The following is a 20,320-nucleotide window of genomic DNA, read 5'->3' as shown; positions in this document are numbered from 1 at the left end:
AGACGGAGATCACGCACGGGCTCGGCGTCGGCAGGCGGCGGCTAAGACGGCGGCGGAGGTCGGCGTCGGGTGTGGGAATTGTAGAAGCGGAGTCGAACAGCAAGGAAGGAGCGGACGGGGCGACGCGTGCAATCTCTCGGCCTCCTATGAAGCAACGGAGCCGAACAACAACGACAAAAAGAGGAGATGAAGGGAGAACCCTATACGCCTCTGTGAAGCAAGGAAGTCGGGCAACAATGGAGAAGCCGAAAGAAGCGAAGTCGAGCGGTAATGGAGAGGCGAAGTCGGACGAGCGTGTGTAAATCCCTCCTTCCGAAATTCTTTCCCATTTTATTTGATTCATTTGCTAAATGGCAGTTATCGAAACGAATCAGTGTGTCGTTTGGAGAGGTGGGGCCGGCGTGGAGGTATGTCGGTTGCTCTGAATTTTTTTTTTGTTATATACTTTTATACAGTCAACATTTCTAAAGTGAATTCTAGGAAAAACAATAAATAAGTTGTATAATTTTTTTTCATCCAAATATACAATGTTCTTTATTGATTGTTTTTCCTACCATAAAAGTATTTAAAAAGTTGTCTCAAATAAAGGCTTAATATTTAAACAGTACTATAATTTTAACTATCTCATTTTGGACTAATCACAGTCTCATATGCCTAAACACTGAAATCCATAGAAAAGGAGCTAAGTTCTGATGAAAATTTGAAGTTTGTTTCACACCTGAATTGGATTTCGCTTGACCTTCTTTCCACGATATGACATTCTTCTCCGTTTATAATCTCTTTCCTCAGCCAATAATTCTTCCCTAGTTTTGGACTTGCCAAAATCCTGAAGAGTGCACAATAAAAGAGGCAACAAGAATAAAAGTCATAGATTCAATCAAAATGTTATTATTAGAAATCAGGCACCTAAAGAATGTCATAATTCCACATATGTAACAAGAACAAACTAACGAAAAATACATGTAACCATTAAGAGAAATATTGACCCAAACAACAATTGGCATTAGAAAAAGTAGGTACTACATGTTTTGAACTTGATAAAAATAATAGCATTCACATGTATGGTCTGTAGAAATATAAAGTATTCACAGATTTAAAATGATTTAGCAACCATAAAGTTGTTTTATATCATCACATTCTTGGCTGATAAATCAGTTTTCATTTTCATGTGATAAGTAATATAGTTTTTGACCAGATGGCAAGAACGATGATACTCGGAGCAAGAGGAGCGAAAGAGAGAATGCAGGAAGAAGTAAATCTATTTCATTAACCAACCTTATTACATGAATAAGTATTTATAGATACAGATATAAGGCAGTCGGTTATCAAGAATGGAGAAATCTTGATTCCATCGTACAGTGGTGAGAGGTCAGCAATATTAATTGTGATGTGTACATTTACTCTAACAGCCCGCCGCAAATTAATAATTCTAGAAATGAATGGTTAATTTGGATCTGAGGTCGCGGAATTGAGTTGCAGAGAGAGATTTTGTGAGAACGTTTGCAATCTGATCGGTGGAGTTGAGGCGACGAATGTTGATAGCTCCTTGTTTGATATGTCCGCTGATAAAGTGTAATCAATTTCAACGTGCTTTGTCCGGGTGTGGAAGAATGGATTATTTGCAAGAGCGATTGCCGAGGTATCATCGCGGAAAATGGGTGTGGAAGAGTTTTGAGATATTTGAAATTCTTCTACTAATCGACGAAGCCATGGAATATCCGAGGTGGGGGAAGAAAGTGATCTATACTCGGCTTCTGTTGAGGATTTTGCCACCGTAGCTTGTTTCTTGACAGACCATGAAACGAGGTTGTGACCCAGAAACATACAGAATCTTGTAATAGATTTTGGTCGGTTGAATCAGCTGCCCAGTCGACGTCTGTGTAAGTGCAAAGTTGAAGGTTGCTCGGCGTGATCGGTAAGCCAAAATTGATGGTGCCTTTAATGCACCTTAATAAGCGCTTGAGAGCATGATAGTCGCTATTTCGGGGGTGATGCATTTGCTGGCACATAGAATTTGTTGCGAAGGCAATATTTGGTCTAGTAATTGAGAGGTATTGTAATGAGCCTGCTAGCTTGCAGAACAATTGAGGATCTTAGTATGGTTTATCATCAGGATTGCAAGACCATTTCACGCCTATTGGTGTCATGGATGGTTTGCATTCTGAGAAACCAACATTGTGAAGTAGTTCACGTGCGTAGTGCTGCTGATGCAGAAAATATCCATTTGATGTTTTGAGAACCTGTATGCCGAGGAAGAGAGAAATGTCTCCGAGCTGCTTGAGACTGAACATTGATTGTACCTGTTGCAGGAAACTTTGAATTTTGTTAAAGTTGTTCCTTGTAAAGTATGTCATCCACGTAGATAAGAATGAACGCTAGAATATTATCTTGATTGAAAATTAATAGGGAAGGATTAGCTTTGCTGAATTTAAAACCGAAAGATTGAAGAAAAGTGGTAAAACTTTGGAACCATTGCCGTGGTGACTGTTTTAATCCGTAGATGGATTTGTGCAGTTTGCAGATGTATTGAGGGTGTTGAGAGTCCACAAAGCCGATAGGCTGTTTCATGTAAACTTCATCGTGTAGTTCGTTGTGCAAGAAGGCGTTTGACACATCGAGTTGAATAACGGACCAGTGGCGGTGAAGGGTAACTGAGAGGAGAATGCGAATTGTCACCATTTTGGCTACAGGGATGAATGTTTCAGTGTAGTTGACGTCGAATTCCTGAGAGCAGCCTTGAGCAACCAAGAGAGCCTTGTATCTGGCAACTTGACCATTGGATTGTAGTTTTGTTTTGAACGTCCATTTGCAGCCGAGGATGGGTTCGTTCGCTAGTGGTGGAACGAGAGACCAGGTTCCTAGCTTTTGCAGAGCGAGGAATTCTGAAGACATAGCAGATCTCCAACATATGTGTTTTGCGGCTTGAGAGTATGAGGTTGGTGTGAATTTAGGGAATGAGACAGTCAATAGATCAAATATTTGCTTAGGCCAGGATATACCTGATTTTAGTCTGATATGCATGTGTTGAGTTTGATTGCATTGGGGTTGAGTAATGGATGATTCGGTTGAGTTGATGTGGCTAGTGGGAATGGAAAGAGTGGGAAGTGTAGACGGGGGATGCTGGCGACATGATTGGGAGAGAGATGGAATCAGAGGATGATGGCGGGTCTTGAGATATAGTGGACGGAGGAGAGGCCGCTGAATCCTGTTCATCCATTGAGATTGACGAGAGCTATTAAGCGGAGGCTCTCTGATACCAGAATAGAGTTCTTGACCAGATGGCAAGAACGATGATACACGGAGCAAAAGGAGCAGAAGAGAGAATGCAGTAAAAAATAATTATATTTCATTAACCAACCTTATTACATGAATATGTATTTATAGATACAGAGATAAGGCATGCAGTTATCAAGAATGGAGAAATCTTGATTACGCCGTACAGTGGTGACAGGTTAGCAATATTAATTGCTGATGTGTGCATTTACTCTAACAATAAATTCTCCAAAGTGTCACCTATCCTAATTCCTCCAATTATCTAAACTAAAACAGCAAGGATCTTTGTACTTTCCTAAACAAACCAAAACCTCTGATAAACATTGCCCAAATTAATGCGGTGGGGTTAAGAATCCATAATCACCAAAGAACTTGTGTAAGTATCCATTTTAGGTTTTATCGTAGACTGTATATCGCTCAGCAACCACGAGTCAACTTTTTACTGCAGTCAATGGGAGAGTCTTATAGTAAGTTTCTTGAAGGTGGAGCTAATTCACGTATAACGTACAAATAGAAGTGGTTTTCAACAACAATTTTGTGTAACATATTTTTGTCTGATTAATTCATATTATTGCAATAACTGTATATCATTAGTTCCTCTACTTTGTTTATAAATTATAATTCTACAACGTCAGATTAGTTATTCTGTACTGGAGTTGTCTATTTCACAGGCACTTTCTAAAAGTGTAACCTCTACAGAACAGCACGGAAACTGATCTAGAAATTATAATATAGCTTAAAAATGACGATATGCAAGCCAACTTTCAAGCTCCAATACAACAGAAGCTCCAAATGCAGAATAGCTTTATACATTTATGAGTTTAAACAAACTCACAATTAGTTTATCTTTAAACCGATCCTATGATGAAAAACTCCATTGATTGTAAAACAAAACCATTCAAACTTGAGTTTGCATTTCAAATTTGGGTCATTAACAAATATCCGCATAGAGAGAGCAAGAAGTCAAAATGCAGCGTGGTGGATGCTAAGAAAACTTTTAAATATCCCATGACAAGAATAGCTCAACAGGGAAAAAAAAGGAAATATATATTTCCATGTTAATTTTGTTGTGGTACACAAATTTGTAACATTTCATCAGTTACAAACCAACCCTAGTAAGATGATAAGTTCTAAGTGCTCCTGTGAAATGGTATATGCAGTTGAATTTTATCTTGCCTACACAAGTACTACAATCTTGTACTATGTACTATTCATTCAAACTATTACAGCTTACCATCAAAAGTTACAAACCTAATGAACTTTTCACATAGGAAAGACTAGATGACCGCTAATTGGAATAACATGCCCAGTTAATGAGACAGTCATAGAAACAATTATCTTTGTGTCTGCAACAGGCAGAGCTTAAGCATAAGGAACTTAAAACCATGAATTAATTTATTACAACATGTCTAAAAATAAATTGAATGAGAAGTAAAAAAGTTGAGAATTAAGTGATTACTAGGGCCATTGATGGACTGGCTAAGCCGTTCCAACCAATCAACCCGGCCCCAACAAGAGGGACCAGTCTAATTAGCTGGGGGAAGAGCCCTATGGGCCCCACTAGTGTTTGGTGTAGGCAAGGAGAGAGGGGGGCTCAAAGGGAATTTTTCTACCTTTAATTACTTATCATAGAAAACAAAAATTGGGAGGGAATTAAGAAGGTTTATTTAGGGAAAGAGAACTGATTTGAATTCAAATTTGTAAGAGAATTAGGAAGGTTTATTTAGGAAAAAAAAGGATGATTTGAATTCAAATTTGGGAGGAAATTATAAATGTTTATAGGAAAAATGACTGATTTGAATTCAAATTTATGAGACTCCTTTCTTGGGATCCTTGGAGCGGGGCCGGCGGCTTGAATAGGAAGGGAGGTGAGGAATCGGCGACTTAGGGGCTCGGGTAGAGGGAGACGGTTAGGGTTGTAGATGGGGATTCCTTGGATTTATGGTTAGGGAGGTGGAGGAGAAAACTTTGAAAATCTAAATTTAATTTCATGTTTTTCAAAGAGAGGGAAAGAGAATAATTTGAATTCCAAATTATCCCAATAGGGCTATAGGGGCCGGCGGCTTATGAGGGATTTAGGGGAGAGTTAATTGGAGATTAGGAATTAAAATGGGGAGAGAAAAAGGCAAGGGGAGGTGTCGGCCATATGAGGGAGAGAGGTTGTCTAGGTTCAATGTATGTGGGTCATATGCATTAATTGGAGATTGGAATTAAATCTGAATTTAGTTTCAAATTTAATGTAATTGGGGAGGCTTCTTAATTAAGGATTATCAAAGAAGAATGTATTTGAAATTCCAATATATAATTGATTTCAAATAAAGACACTTTCCAAATTGATATGAGTTATTTTAGGAAGGTGATTAAGGGGGATTGAATTTTGAAATTCAAAATTCATGGGGCATTTGGAGGGGCGGCCGGCAGCAAGGAAGCCAAGGGGAGGCCGGCAGCTATGAGTTTTGGAGGGGCGGACGGCGGCAAGGAAGCCAAGGGGAGGCCAGCAGCTATGGGGTGGGAAGGGGCTCGGTTAGGGAAGAAGAGGAGGGGAAGACGGTGGAGAGCAGGCCGACGGGTTTTGGGAAAAGGGGAGGTGGCTGGATGTAAGGGGGGAAGGAAAAAGATGAGCCGCGAGTCTCAGACTCTTCCAAAGACTAACGAGTATTGCAATCACCCTCACCTAGGATTCTCTTTCTTCTCTCAAAGCTCACAACAATGAAGAAGACAAAAGCTCAAAATTTTATTCATCAAATCATCCTCTCAAATACAATAGAAGGGGCTTTATATATAGGCCTCAACATGACAAAAGAAAAAGGACCAGAATGTCCATAAGGCTACAATAACAAGCTAACTACCCATAGAGGTAAAATAGGGAAAAATGAAATATAAAAATAAATAATACATAAAATGCATCAAAAATAAAGGCTCCTGTTCGTGGCCGTCAATCTCTGATGCCTTCTCTGATAAACGCGCCAAAATCTCCTGCTGATGTCCTCATCATTCTCCCCAGGTGGGAGAAAACTCGACCATGTCGAGTGAACATCTCGAGAACTCTCGTATAACTCTAAAAGATATGGATCCAATCTCTGCAGCTCATCTCGCTCGATCTACGTGTCCTCTGTCACAGGTTTTTCTTCCCAATTAACTAAATACCTTTGGCACCCACCTTTAGTGAAAATGATTTCATTGTCAAGTATTGCTTCAATCTTTTCTGCATAGGTAGATGAAGCAGATTGGGGAGTGGAGGTAGGCTAGGGTTCTCAATGGATAGGTTCACACAATGCTCATCATGTAGTGAATTTCTATGGTTAAACTCTGGTCCCTCAAATGCTACTAGATCTTCAATATTAAATGTCGGATTTATATTAAAACCTTTAGGACGGTCTAGCACATAAGCATTAATGTTTATTTTTTAAATTATTTTAAAAGGTCCTGCACTCCTAGCATGCAACTTTTTAACGGATCCTTGAGGGAACCGCTCCGGACAAATCTGTACCATTACAAAATCTCCAACTTCCACAGTCCATCAACGACAATGCCGGTGACCTTGACAGAAGAAATGAAGGTGATCCTAGATCCAATGGAAGTGAGAGGAGTTCGATCGACAACCGAAGAAGTTAGAGAAGTGCTGATTAAGTGAAAGAATCTAGAGCTGTCAAAATCGGGTCACGGGTCGGGTTCGGGTCCAACCCGAAATTGACCCGGCACTGTTCAACCCGACCCGTTTTTGCAAACGGGTCGGTTTTCCGAACCCGAACCCGACCCGCTTCGGGTATATTTTATTAAATTTTTTTATTTAATTCAATTTATTTAAATCTAAATCAAATTAAGGTAAGATTTACTTCAATTAATTTAAAATAAATCAAGATTAATTTAATTTGTGTAATAATGTTTATAATTTTTTGAAATATCATTTACTTAGTTCATAAAAATCCTTTAAAACCCTCCTAAGTTAAATTAAAACAGGTCAAACCGGGTTGATTTCGAATTTCCGGGTCAACCCGAACCCGACCCGATTTTACAAATGGGTCGAAATCCCTAACCCGAACCCGACCCGGTTCGGGTTCGGAAATTTTCGGGTCGGGTTTTCGAGTCGGGTCAAATATTGACACCCCTAAAAGAATCTACCATATTATGAAGCAACATGGGAACCATTTCGGATGAATCAGGAACAGTTTCATTCGTTCAACCTTGAGGATAAGATGACTATTTGGGAGTAGAGTGTTGATGGATCGGCTGAACCGATCCAGCCAATCAACCAGACCCCAGCAAGGGGGTTAGTCTAGCTAGCGGGCAGAAGAGCCCTATGGGCCCCACTAGTGTAGGCGGCGGGCAAAGAAAGAGAGGGCTCCAAGGGGATAAATTCTACATTTAATCACTTACCATATAAAACCAAAATTTGGAGGAAATTAAGAAGGTTTATTTAGGAAATGAGGGCTTATTTGAATTCAGATTTGTGAGGAAATTACAAAGGTCTATTTAGGAAAAGAATGATGATTTGAATTCAGATTTGAGAGGGAATTAGGAAGATTTAATTAGGATTAATAAAGTTTTTTTATTTTCATTATGGGATTTTGTGTTTTCCCGTTATTTTCTTTGGAGTTATTCCTAGCAGCGCCTAGTGTTTGTAGAGAGTCGATCTACCTTTAAAGTAGTAGATTAACTTGTATCTTTTGTTGTGTCAATAATCAATATCAATAAAATTATCCCATAATCTGATTCTTTCTCACTAATTTTTGTTGTGTTTTCTCTTAATTATTGTTGTCATTTGGTTGTATGGAGATCAGATTCCTATCAACCATCTTATAGAAAGTTGAAGGTTATTTATGAGTAGGGGATAATCTCAAAATGCCATTAACCCCTCCCGCATAAGTGATAAATGCTGATAATAGGATGGTGCAAATGTTATGAAGGTGACATATAACTAAGAGCCAAAGCAAGACAAATCCAAGAGAGTAAACTATAGAAAAACGAAAACATAACAGGGCAATTCACCTGATTGTTAGTGCGCTGCCAAAGAAGTCCATCATGCTCCAATAATGGTCTATAGTTGGGACGCTTTGCTCGTTCCTGAGATGCCCTCATTGATGTAGATAGATATTCATTTAACCTAGAAGATAGAAAACATATAAAAATCACTCTTTTGGTTCTGTTGAATGTTTCAAGTATGAGTTGATAGAAGACATTGAAAACGAAAAGCTAAAATTGTTTAGTACTTAAAAAACAAGTGATCTTTTTTGGTTACAACTATGTTAGAAAGATAAAGAAAAAGAGCTAAAGCAAATACACAGATATGAACTTCATTTCGTTAATAGAATAGTGGGGAGGAGGCAGTGAAAGGTGAGAAGGACATTTTGAGACACAAACGTCCCTTTGAAGGCCAAGTGTAATCCTACTCTGCCCCTTATTCTAATTGTGGCTTGTCATAAAAAAGTCCTTAGGTCTTTTTTAAAACAAATAACAAAGCTTAATGTTGCCCGAATTTATTTTAGATATGACCTATAAAGTGAACACAAAGTACATTCTAAAAAGAAAAACATCAAGACAACCACAACTAAATTAGCTCTCACTCAATCAACTCATAAGGAAGCTTCCAAATCACTGAGTATGAACATCATATAAAGAAACAAGTGCAACACAGATCAGAATCAAATGATTCAATTATATGACCAACGTCCTCTATCAGAAAGAGAGAGAGAGATCTTCTTAAATATTAAATAAAAAGTAAAATATAAAGCATAGAGCAGCAAGAAGAAGAATTTGAGAAAAAGTTTAAGAGGAGCCTTCTTCATTCCCATAATTCTGCATTCAGGTGGAGATGTTACAAGTATGGCATTGTTGATGGAGAATAAACAATTGTAACTCCAATGAATAAATATTTCATATCACCAGCACAAGCATCAAGTAGAAACAACCATGTCATGATGTTGAACTATCATTTATTTATTAATGCTGAGATGATCACAATTGTTTAAGCAAAATTTTCATGAAAATCAATTTTACTAACGATAAAAATATTTTTTTTGGATTGGAATGACACAGTGGACTAGATGTTGAGGGAATGAGGTTAACGAAGAGGCATTGAAATTCATTTGAATTCATTCTAAGTTGTCAGTATTCAAACCACACTAATTAATTTGTATTGAGTATTTGATGTAGGCGGGGGGGTTCAAAACAAAGTTTATGATTGTGTTGTCTTTTCCACTTTTGCCCTTACTTAAGGGTTTAGAGATGTGTAAGCCCTAGGGGCATTTTAGTACTTTTTATTTGTCACAATGTATTGACTATTTAAAACCCTTCCCTCCTCCCTTGAGGGTTAATGAAGATTATTATGAAAATTTTTGCGCTTTGCTCTTGTGAGAGTTTGGGAGTTCTTGGAGAGAACTTTGGGGAAGTCTCTTGGTGAAGGGCGACGCAATACCCACCAACCTTGGAAGCGTCCGGGTTCGTGATTTTTATCTTTTATTCCCTATCTTTTTCTTCTCCCCTCCCCCATCCCTAGTCGTCGGACACCTCAAGTCCTTCTCATCTTAATCACCGGCAATTCCACCCATCACCCTTACCGACGATCCACTTTCACCACTTCCCTCTTCCCCTCCATCTCAAACCCTAATTCATCAAGTTGCCACCCTCTTGGGATTCCCCAACCCTAGCCGCCGCCCCTTGTACCCAAGGTGACCATTGCCTTTGCTATTTTCCCAAACTTGGATCATGAAGATTGAGAGGGAAATAATTCAAGTTTTGATTTCATATTTCAAATTTGAAATCTTTCTTATTTTGGCAAGGTTTATATTTGGTAAGCTTTAAAACCCATTCAACTCAAATTCAAATTTAAATTAAGAGGAATTAGGAGTCATTAATTCCTCCTAATTTAATGTACCTTATTTTGGAAATAATTCAAGTTCTGATTTCAGATTTCAAAATTAGAAATCTTTCTTATTTTGGCAAGGTCTATATTTGGTAAGTTTTAAAATCCATTCAACTCAAATTCAAATTTAAATTAAGAGGAATTAGGAATCATTAATTCCTCCTAATTTAATGAATCTTATTTTGGAAACCCATTAATACCTTTCCCTAACCACTCCCTCTCTCTTTGAATCTGCCGGCCCATCCTTTTTTTCTCCCTCCACTCAATTAAATCCCTTATTGCTTTCCCATTAACCCCCATCCCAAGGTGCCACCCCCACTTGGTGAACTTTCAAATTTCCTTTGCTCTCTCAGAATTCCTGAACAGGAGATTACGCATTCCTGCTGTTTGAGATCCCCAAAATACTGGCGGCTCTCCTACAGCTTACTGTCTATCAGTTTCCTGCTGTCCTGCATCGTTGGAGAGACTCAAGGGCCAAAACTGCTGTTCAAGCCTCCATAGGGGGTGTTCAAACACCCCTAGCTGCTGTTCAACAATTCCAGCAGGCTTCTTACTGCTGTCACGCCGTCCAAAAGTTTTCCAAACCTGCTGCCTCAAATTTCAGGACAGTGGCCACTGTCCTGAAATTCCTGCAAAGAGAAATCAACAGTTTCACTGCTAAGAATCCTCCTGTTGCTGTCCAAAGCCTTCCTATGGCTGCTGCTCAGATTTTCTAAGTTATAAGGTTGCTGTCCAGAAGAATTTCAGCAGTAGAAACAGTTGTTCTGCTGATCAGAAGTCCTCCAACTGCGCCCAATTCTCCAAACAGAATCCAGGTTGTTGTCCAAAGAAAATTCAGCCAAAAGGGGCGACTGTCCTGACCATGAAGATCTTCTAATTGTTGTTCCAAGTCCAAAACCCAGGATTCGGTGAACTTTTTCCCTCATTCTTTTATTTTCCTAGTCACTTTCTAATGTGGAATTAATTGATTCACTGAGATCATATTAGTTCTATCCGCTAAAGCCTAGTATTTTAAAAAGTGAGTAAGTGGGCCTACTTCATAGTGACTATTCTCATTGTTAGCTTATGGATTATCGTCAAAAACCACTCATATATGCAATGTTATATTAATTGGATGTTTTACGATCTTAACTCCTATGCATGTGATTTAGCCTAAGCTTGTCTTACCGCTCTTTGTGTTTTATTTTGTCGTTCACAAATCAATATAAAGATATAATTATTGTGGTTTCTAAAATTAAGCGTGCAAACTCCCTAAGTTAATCATCCTTACATGTATGTTCTACATCAGTTTTTGTCAAAAAAAAAAAAGATGTTGTGTGAGTTATTTTTGGAAATGTAAACCTGAGGGTTTTGTTGGAAAAGCTTGCAATCTTGTTCCACTTCTTCTTCCTCTCCTTCTTGGGAAAGCTTGCGAGCTTGTCCTCCTCTACTTCGTCTCGGCTTCTAACCTACTTCTTCTATCCATAAGTGACCACCTCACCTGTATCTTTCATCTCAAGGAATGCAAACTTAGATTTTATGTCAAAAGTTTGTAAGCGTCGTTTGTAAGTGTCAAGAGTTGTAAGAGTCGTTTAAAATTATAAAAGTGAAGTCGTATTTTGTCTATTTTTGGGTATATTTGTGTAATTCTTTTATCCTAGGAAGAGTTTGTTTTTGCTCTCCCAAATTTTTGCTCGCATCAGTATTCATCATAAAACACAATGATTGTCCTAATTTAATCGCTGAATTCAAAAGACCATGCAATTTACAGTAATCAACAACCAATGGAAGCATCAACAAATAAACAAAAGAAAAAGCACTACAATGAAATGATTGTGGAAAATAATACCTTCAAAATCAAAATGGTGGCCTAAGAAGCACGGACACTTCTAGAATGTTATTGTATCAAGTCAAACATCGCATCATACGCTAAGATATTCTACACTTTACGACATCATGGATGGTTACATAGCCAAGCATATGGGGTGTAAGTGAGCCAAACCAGCTCGTGAACCAACTCAAACTCGAATAAACGGGATTGCAAGTCGAGCTTCGAGTTCGAGCTCGAGCCTGTAATTGAACTTGTATATTAAACGAGCTCGAGTTTGAGCTTAACCTCTCGATCGAAAGTTTATCGAGCTACTCGATTGCATTATCTATATTATTTTATTTTTTAAGTATTAACTTATATTATATTATACAAATTAAAGAAATAAAAACCTAGCTACCTCACGCCCTTGTCTTCGCCTTCGTCATGACGACTGCGACTTTAGCTCTTTGATTTTTTCTTTCGTCCTTCCGTTATTGGCATTTCAGACGACTACGATTTGGGGCTCTTCTTCTTGTTCGTGGGTCTTCACCCATGAGTAACGGAAAACCATTTTTTTGATGTCATTTTGGTTGTCATTTTCTATCATGTTTGAAACGCTTATAGTTATGAATATTAACATAGAATAATGATTAACAAGACAAGGATTAAAAATGGTAGATGGAATATTATGTGATACTGTATATTTTAAACAAGATAGAAGATATGTCTAAAAAACAATGCATAACTTGTAAATATATGCAAAGTTTACTTGGCATCTCTATCATCTTGACATGGTTCATGGATGGGCCTACGTATCTTCTTGTTAATCATTTAAAATCATTTGGTTGTGTTTGTGGAGTGCTGGCACGTATTTTTGACATTTAGAACAAATCGGACTGGCATTTTCAGATGAAATTGTGATAGGAATAATGAAATTGTATTAAAGTGAAAATCAATATTTCAGTTAAAACTATATAATTTATTTTAAATTACAAGTAAAATTTTAAAAGATTACCTAAAATTCTAATTTAAAACAAAAATTCAAGCTTCATAAATGAGTCAATTTAGAGATTTTTAATCGAGTCAAACTCGAGCTTTTTAGATGAGCTCAAGCTTGATTTTTATACAACGAGTCGAGTTCGAGCTCAAGATGAGCTAAACGAGCTCAGCTCGATAATACCACTATTCAACTCAACTCGTTTACACCCTTACAACCATATGACTTAGGTCATCCATCCAACCTATAAATTCAATAATTAATTCATTTAATAAAGCTAATACGTAGAAATATATAGATCATTATACACCACTTTCATGGTTCACTTCAATCAATTTAATGGCCTGGCAACGAGCCAGCCATCCCTAGTTTGGTAGGTTCAAGAAGACAATAGGAACAGGTTTGACGATTTGAGTGTACCTCTAGTGGATTGTTTCTCTAATGGAAACATGGTGGACAGGAAATTTCAACATATATGAAAATATAGTAGCACAACATTGGAATATCGAAGAGCAAATAAGCACCTTGAATCCAAATGCAAGGTAGAGTTACCAAATAAAATTTTGTGAGCATCCATACAACCGTTATGTTTGAACTCAGTTCTTCCAACAATAGATAATTTTAAACAACCAGTAAAGCTTCAACATAAGACCTTTTTGTAAGAGTTTGTTGAAATACTAGGCATGGCTAATTAAAAACCCATTCAACTCAAATTCAAATTTAAATTAAGAGGAATTAGGAGTCATTAATTCCTCCTAATTTAATGTACCTTATTTTGGAAATAATTCAAGTTCTGATTTCAGATTTCAAAATTAGAAATCTTTCTTATTTTGGCAAGGTCTATATTTGGTAAGTTTTAAAATCCATTCAACTCAAATTCAAATTTAAATTAAGAGGAATTAGGAATCATTAATTCCTCCTAATTTAATGAATCTTATTTTGGAAACCCATTAATACCTTTCCCTAACCCCTCCCTCTCTCTTGGAATCTGCCGGCCCCATCCTTTTTTTCTCCCTCCACTCAATTAAATCCCTTATTGCTTTCCCATTAACCCCCATCCCAAGGTGCCACCCCCATCTACCCCCACTTGGTGAACTTTCAAATTTCCTTGGCTTTCTCAGAATTCCTGAACAGGAGATTACGCATTCCTGCTGTTTGAGATACCCAAATTACTGGCTGCTCTCCTACAGCTTACTGTCTATCAGTTTCCATACAGTTTCCTGCTGTCCTGCATCGTTGGAGAAACACTCAAGGGCCAAAACTGCTGTTCAAGCCTCCATAGGCGGTGTTCAAACACCCCTAGCTGCTGTTCAACAATTCCAGCAGGCTTCTTACTGCTGTCACGCCGTCCAAAAGGTTTCCAAACCTGCTGCCTCAAATTTCTGGACATTCAACCCTGCTGTCCTGAAATTCCTGCAAAGAGAAATCAACAGTTTCGCTGCTAAGAATCCTCCTGTTGCTGTCCAAAGCCTTCCTATGGCTGCTGCTCAGATTTTTTAAGTTATAAGGTTGCTGTCCAGAAGAATTTCAGCAGTAGAAACAGCTGTTCTGCTGATCATAAGTCTTCCAATTGCGCCCAATTCTCAAAACAGAATCCAGGTTGTTGTCCAAAGAAAATTCAGCCAAAAGGGGCGACTGTCCTGACCGGGAAGATCTTCTGATTGCTGTTCCAAGTCCAAAACCCAGGATTCAGTGAACTTTTTCCCTCATTCTTTTATTTTCCAAGTCACTTTATAATGTGGAATTAATTGATTCACTGAGATCATATTAGTTCTATCCGCTAAAGCCTAGTATTTTAAAAAGTGAGTGAGTAGGCCTGCTTCATAGTGACTATTCTCAGTGTTAGCTTAGGGATTATCGTTGAAAACCACTCATATATGCAATGTTAGATTAATTGGATGTTTTACGATCTTAACTCCTATGCATGTGATTTAGCCTAAGCTTGTCTTACCGCTCTTTGTATTTTATTTTGTCGTTCACAAATCAATATAAAGATATAATTATTGTGGTTTTTAAAATTAAGCGTGCAAACTCCCTAAGTTAATCATCCTTGCATGTATGTTCTACATCAGTTTTTGTCAAAAAAAAGGATGTTGTGTGAGTTATTTTTGGAAATGTAAACCTGAGGGTTTTGTTGGAAAAGCTTGCGAGCTTGTTCAACTTCTTCTTCCTCTCCTTCTTGGGAAAGCTTGCGAGCTTGTCCTCCTCTACTTCGACTCGGCTTCTAACCTACTTCTTCTATCCGCAAGTGACCACCTCACCTGTATCTTTCGTCTCAAGGAATGCAAGTTTAGATTTTATGTCAAAAGTTTGTAAGCGTCGTTTGTAAGTGTCAAGAGTTGTAAGAGTCGTTTAAAATTATAAAAGTGAAGTCGTATTTTGTCTATTTTTGTGTATATTTATGTAATTCTTTCATCCTATGAAGAATTTGTTTTTGCTCGCAAAAATTTGGGGCCCTTCCCAAATTTTTGCGAGCATCAGTATTCATCATAGAACACAACGATTGTCCTAATTTAATCACTGAATTCAAAAGACCATGCAATTTACACAGTGGGTACAGTAATCAACAACCAATGGAAGCATGAAAAAATAAACAAAAGAAAAAGCACTACAATGAAATGATTGTGGAAAATAATACCTTCAAAATCAAAATGGTGGCCTAAGAAGCACGGACACTTCTAGAATGTTATTGTATCAATTCAAACATCGCATCAGACGCTAAGATATTCAAACACTTTACGACATCATGGATGGTGACATAGCCAAGCATATGGGGTGTAAGTGAGTCAAACCAGCTCGTTAACCAACTCAAACTCAACTAAACGGGATTGCAAGTCGAGCTTCGAGTTCGAGCTCGAGCCTATAATTGAACTTGTATATTAAATGAGCTCGAGTTTGAGTTTAACCTCTCGATCGAAAGTTTATCGAGCTACTCGATTGCATTATCTATATTATTTTATTTTTTAAGTATTAACTTATATTATATTAAACAAATTAAAGAAATAAAAACCTAGCTACCTCACGCCCTCGTCTTCGCCTTTGTCATGACGACTGCGACTTTAGCTCTTTGATTTTTTCTTTCGTACTTTAGGTTTCCTTCCGTTTCCTCCCGTTATTGGCATTTCAGACGACTACGATTTGGGGCTCTTCTTCTTGTTCATGGGCCTTCACCCGTGAGTAATGGAAAATCATTTTTTTAATGTCATTTTGGTTGTCATTTTCTATCATGTTTGAAATGCTTATATTTGTGAATATTAACATAGAATAATGATTAACTAGACAAGGTTTAAAAATGGTAGATGTATTATTATGTGATACTGTATATTTTAAACAAGATAGAAGATATGTCTAAAAAACAACGCATAACTTGTAAATATATGCAAAGTTTACTTGGCATCTCTATCATCTTGACATGGTTCATGGATGGGCCTACATATCTTCTTGTTAATCATTTAAAATTATTTGGTTGTGTTTGTGGAATGCTGGCACGTATTTTTGACATTTAGAACAAATAGGACCTGGCATTTTCAGATGAAATTGTGATAGGAATGATGAAATTGTATTAAAGTGAAAATCAATATTTCAGTTAAAACTATATAATTTATTTTAAATTACAAGTAAAAGTTTAAAAGATTACCTAAAATTCTAATTTAAAACAAAAATTCAAGCTTCATAAATGAGTCAATTTAGAGATTTTTAATCAAGTCAAACTCAAGCTTTTTAGATGAGCTCGAGCTTGATTTGTATACAACGAGTCGAGTTCGAGCTCAAGATGAGCTAAACGAGCTCAGCTCCATAATACCACTATTCAACTCGACTCGTTTACACCCCTACAACCATATGACTTAGGTCATCCATCCAACCTATAAATTCAATAATTAATTCATTTAATAAAACTAATACGTAGAAATATATAGATCATTATACACCACTTTCATGGTTCACTTCAATCAATTTAATGGCTTGGCAACGAGCCAGCCATCCCTAGTTTGGTGGGTTCAAGAAGACAATAGAAACAGGTTTGAGTGTACCTCTAGTGGATTGTTTCTCTAATGGAAACATGGTGCGCAGGAAATTTCAACATATATGAAAATATAGTAGCACAACATTGGAATATCGAAGAGCAAAAAAGCACCTTGAATCCAAATGCAAGGTAGAGTTACGAATTAAAATTTTGTGAGCATCCATACAATCATTATGTTTGAGCTCAGTTCTTCCAACAATAGATAATTTTAAACAACCAGTAAAGCTTCAACATAAGACCTTTTTTTAAGAGTTTGTTGAAATACTAGGCATGGCTAATTAAAAGCAAATTAGAGACAAAAGAAATTTTGACAACTGATTTTGTTAACAAAAAGGTAGGCAGGCCTAGAGTAGCCTGATCTGTTAAGCTGACTTTCGAGTAGTCTAGAGATTTTACATTTGGGTCTTGCAAATAGCCTCACTACAAATACAGGGATACAGTTGCGTTATCAACCCCTCTCGAAAGTCGAAACCTAACATTAGTGGGACTCCATATCTTGGGCATGCCCAACTCGCTAACAACAAAAATGCGTACATTATCTTTACTTCACACATCTAACTTATAATATATTAAAGCTAAGACATGCATCTTAATCATTGTACAATAGGTTTTCTTATATTTGCCCACGCAACAGCCTACTATAAAGCAAATAATGTAAAAAGTGCATGTGTTTAATATTTAAAGTGGGAAATATAGAAAAAAAAAGGAAAATTTAAAACTCAAGCAACTTGTGAATTTTTGCAATATTTGACTGAATAATATTGAGAAGTCCTTGATTGCAATAAGCCTAGAACAAAGCTATCGGTAAGCTTAGGCATTGCACTGGTAACACAATTATGATTTTCTATGTTACCATTATGCCCTTAAGAGAAGCAAACTATCCACTCAGAGGATTAATATAAAGATAGCTTAAAGGTAAGATGAACTTTACCCTTATGATATTTAAGGATTTGAATGCTCATCAACTAACTAGATTTCAAGTTAGCAAAGAACCAGCTTTGGAACTCCTAATTTTTAATATGAAATGTATCAGCTTGATAATAATTTACACGATTTAGCATTACATGCACAACCTTATGAGATAGGTCGAGCAGTAGCAAAACAAACATTTACTGGAGATCACTTTCAATTTACATAGCACAACGATGCTCACTACTTGTATAAATATATCATATTGAACATCTGCCCGCAGGGCCCTCACCATATTCCAAGAAGAACCAAGCTATCTGGATCCTGTACCCTCATCATGACCAATCAAGCTGATGAAAAGTTACATTCAAAATCCCAGACATTAGGCGCTCAGGCTATGATTCCCTATTTAGGAGTTGGCAATCCAGCTTTTTGTTGATTAAATAATCATTTAGAAAACAAACCCCGAACTGACAACCAAAAGAAGGGAAAACAATGGCTCTTCAAACATGCATCAAAACTTTCTCTATTTCTAGTTTTCTACCTTTACAGATTCCTTATCTTGTTCATCATAAAGAAAGGAGATATTCACCTCTTTCGAATTTTATTAAAGAAAAATCCTCCTACTATAATTATGTTGGATATGCCAGTAGAGAGGACATTACTAGCTATACTTCACAAAACAACAGCACATTTTCTAGCAAATCCGGACACAACCATTCTCCTTTTTTCAAACCTAGCTTAGAACTGAGCATGGCTACACAAAAATCACTAAAAACTGAGAAATAAGTGATATATAAGGTTATAAATGAGAATAGAATAAGAGTATAAATTACCGTTTGAATCTAGCCACTGGTTGGGTAAACCTCAGTGCTTTGACTCTTTGCTCCAACAAGAACCGCTCATGAAATGCAGCAATTGCGGACGCAACTTGAGAAACAAATACTTTTTCGCAGCTTGAATTATCAAAAGGTTCGTGGAGTCTAACCTCCAAGTTTTCCGCAGGTTTAGACAGTTCCAATTTGCAATCCATACCACTACACTCATAACCACCGGCCATCACATTCTTATCACTAATGACACTCTTCTCCTCCCTCCTAAACAACATCAAACATCTTCCAGTACATAGGAAGGATTCCTTGAGCATTCCCATCACAAAGAATTTGCCATTCACTTCACCATATAAAACAGAAATCTGAGATGCCAGCCATGTTAAGCTGCCAACCAGTCGAGGGCAATCACATCTAACAACCCTTGGATCCAGAAACCCTTTTTTCTCCAAAACCGACTTGAGAGAGCAAACTGCTTCTGTTCTTACTGCTTTCAGGCAGAGCTTCAGAAGCAGGACAACGTGATCCCTCATTGCCGTATCAATCAAAATCCCAAATTTAGGCGAGTTTAAAATTGCCCATCTTTTCAAACTAAGCTCGTCAGCCATGTGCAAATCCACTGCAACACGAAGAGCCGTGAACGAATATGTTGCAGGAAAATTGCTCCACGCTTCAACTTCAGATCTCAAAGCCCAAAAATCAGATGGAAGAATCCCGACCTTCTGCACCAAATATGCACCTCCTTCGCAACGGTCATTAATAAAGTTGGCGCACTCGGTAGCCAAAATAGCAGGAAGCGTAAATGTTCGGCTGGTTGCGTCCGGCTCAGGAGTGGTAACGACGCCAGGGCAGTCCTTATAGAAGAAATTAGAATAGAGTTCTCCAAGCTCACTTTCAAGAGAGAAGCAGATATCGGCTTCAGCTTCAGGAAGAGGCCGAATAAAGAGATTCTCCTTCAGGAGCTGGTCCTCCGACTTGAGTGATTTTGGGTATTGGAGGTTATCAAGGAACCCTAGGTCTAAAAGAGGCGATCCAGGGGCCGAGGAGCAACTGAGGGAATGGCGAAAGAGGGATTCAGGCGGCATTAGGTGGCGAGAGTCGAAAGGGCAGCGACCAAGGCAGGCAGAGGCAAAGGAGGAAGAGGTGGGAGTGGAAGAAAGAAATTCGTAAATGGATTTAAGAGAGGATTCGGCGAGTACTGTGAGGTTTTGGACCAGGGAGATGGTTGCAGGGAGATCAGTGGAAGTGCCGTTAGGGTCTGGGTGAGCGATCATATGATTGTGTAGAGACTGGGTGGGAGAAGGTTCGGTGGAGGAGCAAGGGGGTTCCATTCGACGAGAGAGGCGCCGGGAGGGCGAAGAACAACACCGACGGCGCGTTTACATGCATATCATTCAATTTTTTTTTTTACTTGCATAGTATTTAAAATTTTAAATATCAAAACAAATAAAACTAACTCCAAATGCAATTTTGATTCCATCTCCCATATTTCGCATGTGTTTATGTGTACGCCATCGTTTTCATTATCGGCATCATCTTTGAATGTCGACAATCTGGTTACTACCATTGCATGCCATCAGACGGAGCTCGCTAGGCATCGTTTCAACAATATCATTGCATGTAAAATGAAATTGCA

General features: G+C 37.9%; 1 protein-coding gene across 2 annotated transcripts in view; it reads right to left on the bottom strand.

The window, feature by feature from the left end:
• Nucleotides 1-20,056, bottom strand: part of LOC110105668 (U11/U12 small nuclear ribonucleoprotein 48 kDa protein) — a 35,330-nt gene extending 15,274 nt beyond the window's left edge. For both annotated transcript variants that reach the window (XM_020835264.2, XM_020835265.2), the window contains exons 1-3: nt 18,691-20,056; nt 8,263-8,377; nt 719-826 (exon numbers count right to left, since the gene is read on the bottom strand). In XM_020835264.2, the coding sequence (XP_020690923.1) occupies nt 719-826; nt 8,263-8,377; nt 18,691-20,015 (1,548 nt within the window). In that variant the 5' untranslated portion in view covers nt 20,016-20,056. The remainder of the gene's footprint in view (nt 1-718; nt 827-8,262; nt 8,378-18,690) is intronic.
• Nucleotides 20,057-20,320: the final 264 nt, after the last annotated feature.

The sequence above is a fragment of the Dendrobium catenatum genome, unplaced genomic scaffold (assembly GCF_001605985.2).
Source record: "Dendrobium catenatum unplaced genomic scaffold, ASM160598v2 fragScaff_scaffold_671, whole genome shotgun sequence".
Classification (NCBI taxonomy): domain Eukaryota; kingdom Viridiplantae; phylum Streptophyta; class Magnoliopsida; order Asparagales; family Orchidaceae; genus Dendrobium; species Dendrobium catenatum.
Note: the sequence above shows the minus strand (reverse complement) of the source record. Positions and strands in the feature narration are given on the sequence as shown.